General features: G+C 38.6%; 1 protein-coding gene across 1 annotated transcript in view; it reads left to right on the top strand.

The window, feature by feature from the left end:
- LOC112406060 (coagulation factor VIII-like) overlaps positions 1-4,511 on the top strand; it is a 92,947-nt gene that overhangs the window by 72,109 nt on the left and 16,327 nt on the right. Inside the window, exons 16-18 of the mRNA XM_024754707.1 lie at positions 1,036-1,248; positions 1,532-1,760; positions 1,951-2,133. Of these exons, the coding sequence (XP_024610475.1) occupies positions 1,036-1,248; positions 1,532-1,760; positions 1,951-2,133 (625 nt within the window). The remainder of the gene's footprint in view (positions 1-1,035; positions 1,249-1,531; positions 1,761-1,950; positions 2,134-4,511) is intronic.

The following is a 4,511-nucleotide window of genomic DNA, read 5'->3' as shown; positions in this document are numbered from 1 at the left end:
GTGAAATGTACATTAACATTTTAAGACTTTCTCTAATGAATTATCTATTAATGTTCTTTGCATAGTTGAAATTTTTGGAGGGAGTGCTTTTCTTGTTCATTTATATTACCTTGTATATTATAGATCATTGATATATTAATGATCATTGATCATTTTAGTGAATAATATTTTTCCAAGTCTGTTTTCTCTTAATTTTGTATATAATGGTTTTTAAAATAAAACAGGGTTGAAATTTTAGGTAGTAACCCATAAATCTTTCCTTTATGACACTTTCATAGCTTTTTTGTTTATTAAAATCCTTCCCTATACAGAGATTTTTTTTCTTAAAATCACCTATACTTTTTTCAACTTTCTTTTACAGTTTAATTTCTTAACATTTAATTTTTTAATCCATCAATAATTGCTGTAGACTGGAATTTGTTTTTGGTGTGTGTGAGCCAAAGATCAGGGTAGTTTTATTTTTTCCAGAAACAGTCATCCATTGTCCCAATTGATTGTTTACATGAAGGATATAGGAGGATCTAAAATTATGGGATTGTGAGTGAATTTTTTTCTGACTTCAATTTTATTTTACTTTCCATATGTCGCATGAAAATGTATAATTTTTTTAATTTGAAAAACAAGTCTTCTTTAAATATCATAAGTATTCATCCTGGTATTTGTCATGAAGAACCTTAATTTAAGAGTATCAGTTCCTGGAGTTAGGGTCTCTTAAAACCCCTGTGGTGATATTTTCCCTTTTACTTTGGAATTGCTTTTAAGTATTTAGAAATTTTCTCCTTTGCAACTTTGAGTTCATCCCATAAAGATTTTGGAATTCAAAAATGTCTGTTTCTTTTGTAGATCTTTAGGTTTGGGTTCTAACAACATCCATACTCTGTACTATTTCCTCCAGCTATTAAAAACCTGGATAAAAACCCCCCAAATTGGCATTGCTATTAGGGATATAAACCCTAACCTAAGAACTTTACAAGATCTTAAAACATAACACTTGCTTTTTTTATTTCTTTTCTTTTTTTTTTTCTTGCTCTGCAGGTAACATTTAAAAACCAGGCATCTCGTCCCTACTCCTTCTATTCTAGCCTTATTTCTTATGAGGAAGATCAGAGGCAAGGAGCAGAACCTAGAAAAAAGTTTGTCAAGCCTAATGAAACCAAAACTTACTTTTGGAAAGTGCAGCATCATATGGCACCAACTAAAGATGAGTTTGACTGCAAAGCCTGGGCTTATTTTTCTGATGTTGATCTGGTAAGCAGGTCTATGTTGTGCTGGCCTCTTTCTGGTTTAAAAGAAAGAGGTCTTTGTGTTATGTTTGAAGTTTGGTATTTATCCTAAGCATAATGGGAAGCCTTAAATAGGGGAGGTGTCATCATATTTATGGCTTAGACATATCGCTCTGGAATCTACTAAAGAGGAAGAAATTGTACTGTGGGAAGATGGGGAGTGGGTTGGAGTGGCATAAAAGTTGACGAGAAATCCACTCTGGTTCATGGGTGAGAGAACTTTTGCTCATAGGACTGGTGTCTTTCAGGAAAAAGATGTGCACTCAGGCTTGATTGGACCCCTTCTGATCTGCCGCACAAACACTCTGAGCGCTGCCCATGGGAGACAAGTGACAGTGCAGGAATTTGCTCTGTTTTTCACTATTTTTGATGAGACCAAGAGCTGGTACTTCACTGAAAACATGGAAAGGAACTGCAGGGCTCCCTGCAACATCCAGATGGAGGACCCCACTTTTAGAGAAAAGTATCGCTTCCATGGTAATATATTCCACACCCAAATATTACTCGCTGTGAAATGAACCTTGAGCCTGAGGTTTCGACATTGTATGATTTGAGACTATATGTATGGGAGTGGAATCCTCATAGGGATCAATATTTTTTGACTGGAGTGGAGGGAAAGACACTTATACAATAGATTTTAACAGCTTTCTCTGTGTTCTTTCTCCAGCAATCAATGGCTATGTGATGGATACGCTACCTGGTTTAGCAATGGCTCAGGATCAAAAGATCCGATGGTATCTGCTCAGCATGGGCAGCAATGAAAATATCCATTCTATTCATTTCAGTGGACATGTGTTCACTGTACGGAAAAAGGAGGAGTATAAAATGGCAGTCTACAACCTTTACCCGGGTACGAGCCACTTTGTGCTCTTTCTTCAACTTACTGTGCTTGCTGAAAACCTACTTTAAAGGTCTGTGCCCTGGGGGTATGTCCAGTGAACAAAGCAGACCAACTCCCTGCTCTCGGTAGCTTACTCTTTCAAGTAACTTACCCTACAGAGAGATACTAAATAAATTAGCAAGTGAACATGATAATTTCAGATACAGATAATGTGCTATAAAGGAAATAGAACAGAATAAATGGATAATTGATGTCACAGCACTTTCCTAGGAAAAAGGGATTTTTCTACCACCTCACATCCCACATGGCACCAGTAGTTTCCCAAAGACTGATTTGTTTATGTATGAAAGCAATATGTTGATTAAGCACTCCTCACAATGCTGATCAAAACATAATTTCATCTTAGTTCCCCAGTGTCCCTTTAAAACAGCTTTAATAGTGGAAGTAAACTTCCCCTGTTGCTGTGTAAAAATTCTGATAGGCCCAGTGACTTTAAGCTCACTTTTTTTTTAAACATCTTTATTGGAGTAGAGTTCCTTTACAGTGGTGTGTTAGTTGCTGCTGTATAACAAAGTGAATCAGCTATACGTATACTTATATCCTCATATCCCCTCCCTCTTGCGTCTCCTTCCCACCCTCCCTATCCCACCGCTCTAGGTGGTAACAAAGCCCCGAGCTGATCTCCCTGTGCTATGCAGCTGCTTCCCACTAGCTAGCTATTTTACGTTTGGTAGTGTATATATGTCCATGCCACTCTCTCACTTCATCCCAGCTTACCCTTCCCCCCCCTGTGTCCTCAAGTCCATTCTCTGTGTCGCTTCTTTATTCCTGTCCTGCCCCTAGGTTCTTCAGGACCTTTTTTTTTTTTAACTCTATATATATGTGTTAGCATATGGTATTTGTTTTTCTCTTTCGGACTTACTTCACTCTGTACGACTGACTCTGGGTCCATCCACCTCACTACAAATAACTCAATTTCATTTCTTTTTATGGCTGACTAATATTCCATTGTATATATGTGCCACATCTTCTTTATACATTCCTCTGTCGATGAACACTTAGGTTGCTTCCATGTCGTGGCTATTGTAAATAGTGCTTCAGTGAACATTGTGGTACATGACTCATTTTGAATTATGGTTTTCTCAGGGTATATGCCCAGTAGTGGGATTGCTGGATCATACGGTAGTTCTACTTTTAGTTTTTTAAGGAACCTCCATACTGTTCTCCATAGTGGCTATATCAATTTATATTCCCACCAACAGTGCAAGAGGGTTCCTTTTCTCCACACCCTCTCCAGCATTTATTGTTTCTAGACTTTGATGATGGCCATTCTGACTAGTGTGAGGTGATACCACATTGTAGTTTTAATATGCATTTCTCTAATGATTAGTGATGTTGAGCATCCTTTCATGTGCTTGTTGGCAATCTGTATATCTTTGGAGAAATGTCTGTTTAGGTCTTCTGCCCATTTTTGGGTTGAGTTGGTTTATTTTTGATATTGAGCTGCATGAGCTGCTTCTATATTTGAGAGATTAATCCTTTGTCAGTTGCTTCGCTTGCAAATATTTTCTCCCAATCTGAGGGTTGTCTTCTCGTCTTGTTTATGGTTGCCTTGGCTATGCAAAAGCTTTGAAGTTTCATTAGGTCCCATTTGTTTATTTTTGTTTTTATTTCCATTTCTCTAGGAGGTGGGTCAAAAAGGAACTTGCTGTGATTTATGTCATAAGGTGTTCTGCCTATGTTTTCTTCTAAGAGTTTTATAGTGTCTGGCCTTACATTTAGGTCTTTAATGCATTTTGAATTTATTTTTGTGTATGGTGTTAGGAAGTAGTTTTTTTGTTTGTTTTTGCGGTACGCGGGCCTCTCACTATTGTGGCCTCTCCCGTTGTGGAGCACAGGCTCCGGACACGCAGGCTTAGCGGCCATGGCTCACGGGCCCAGCCGCTCTGCAGCATGTGGGATCTTCCCGGACCGGGGCACGAACCCGTGTCCCCTGCATCGGCAGGCGGACTCTCAACCACCGCACCACCAGGGAAGCCCAGAAAGTGTTTTAATTTCATTCTTTTACATGTAGCTGTCCAGTTTTCCCAGCACCACTTATTGAAGAGGCTCTCTTTTCTCCATTGTCTATTCTTGTCTCCTTTTTCAAAGGTAAGGTGACTATATGTGCGTGGGTTTATCTCTGGGCTTTCTATCATGTTCCATTGATCTATATTTCTGTTTTTGTGCCAGTACCATACTGTCTTGATGACTGTAGCTTTGTAGTATAGTCTGAAGTCAGGGAGTCTGATTCCTCCACCTCCGTATTTCTTTCTCAAGATTGCTTTGGCTATTCGGGGTCTTTTGTGTCTCCATACAAACTTTAAGACTTTTTGTTCTAGTTCTGT

The sequence above is a fragment of the Neophocaena asiaeorientalis genome, unplaced genomic scaffold (genome assembly GCF_003031525.2).
Source record: "Neophocaena asiaeorientalis asiaeorientalis breed wild unplaced genomic scaffold, Neophocaena_asiaeorientalis_V1.1 scaffold918, whole genome shotgun sequence".
NCBI lineage: Eukaryota > Metazoa > Chordata > Mammalia > Artiodactyla > Phocoenidae > Neophocaena > Neophocaena asiaeorientalis.
This window is presented reverse-complemented; position numbering and strand designations above follow the sequence as displayed.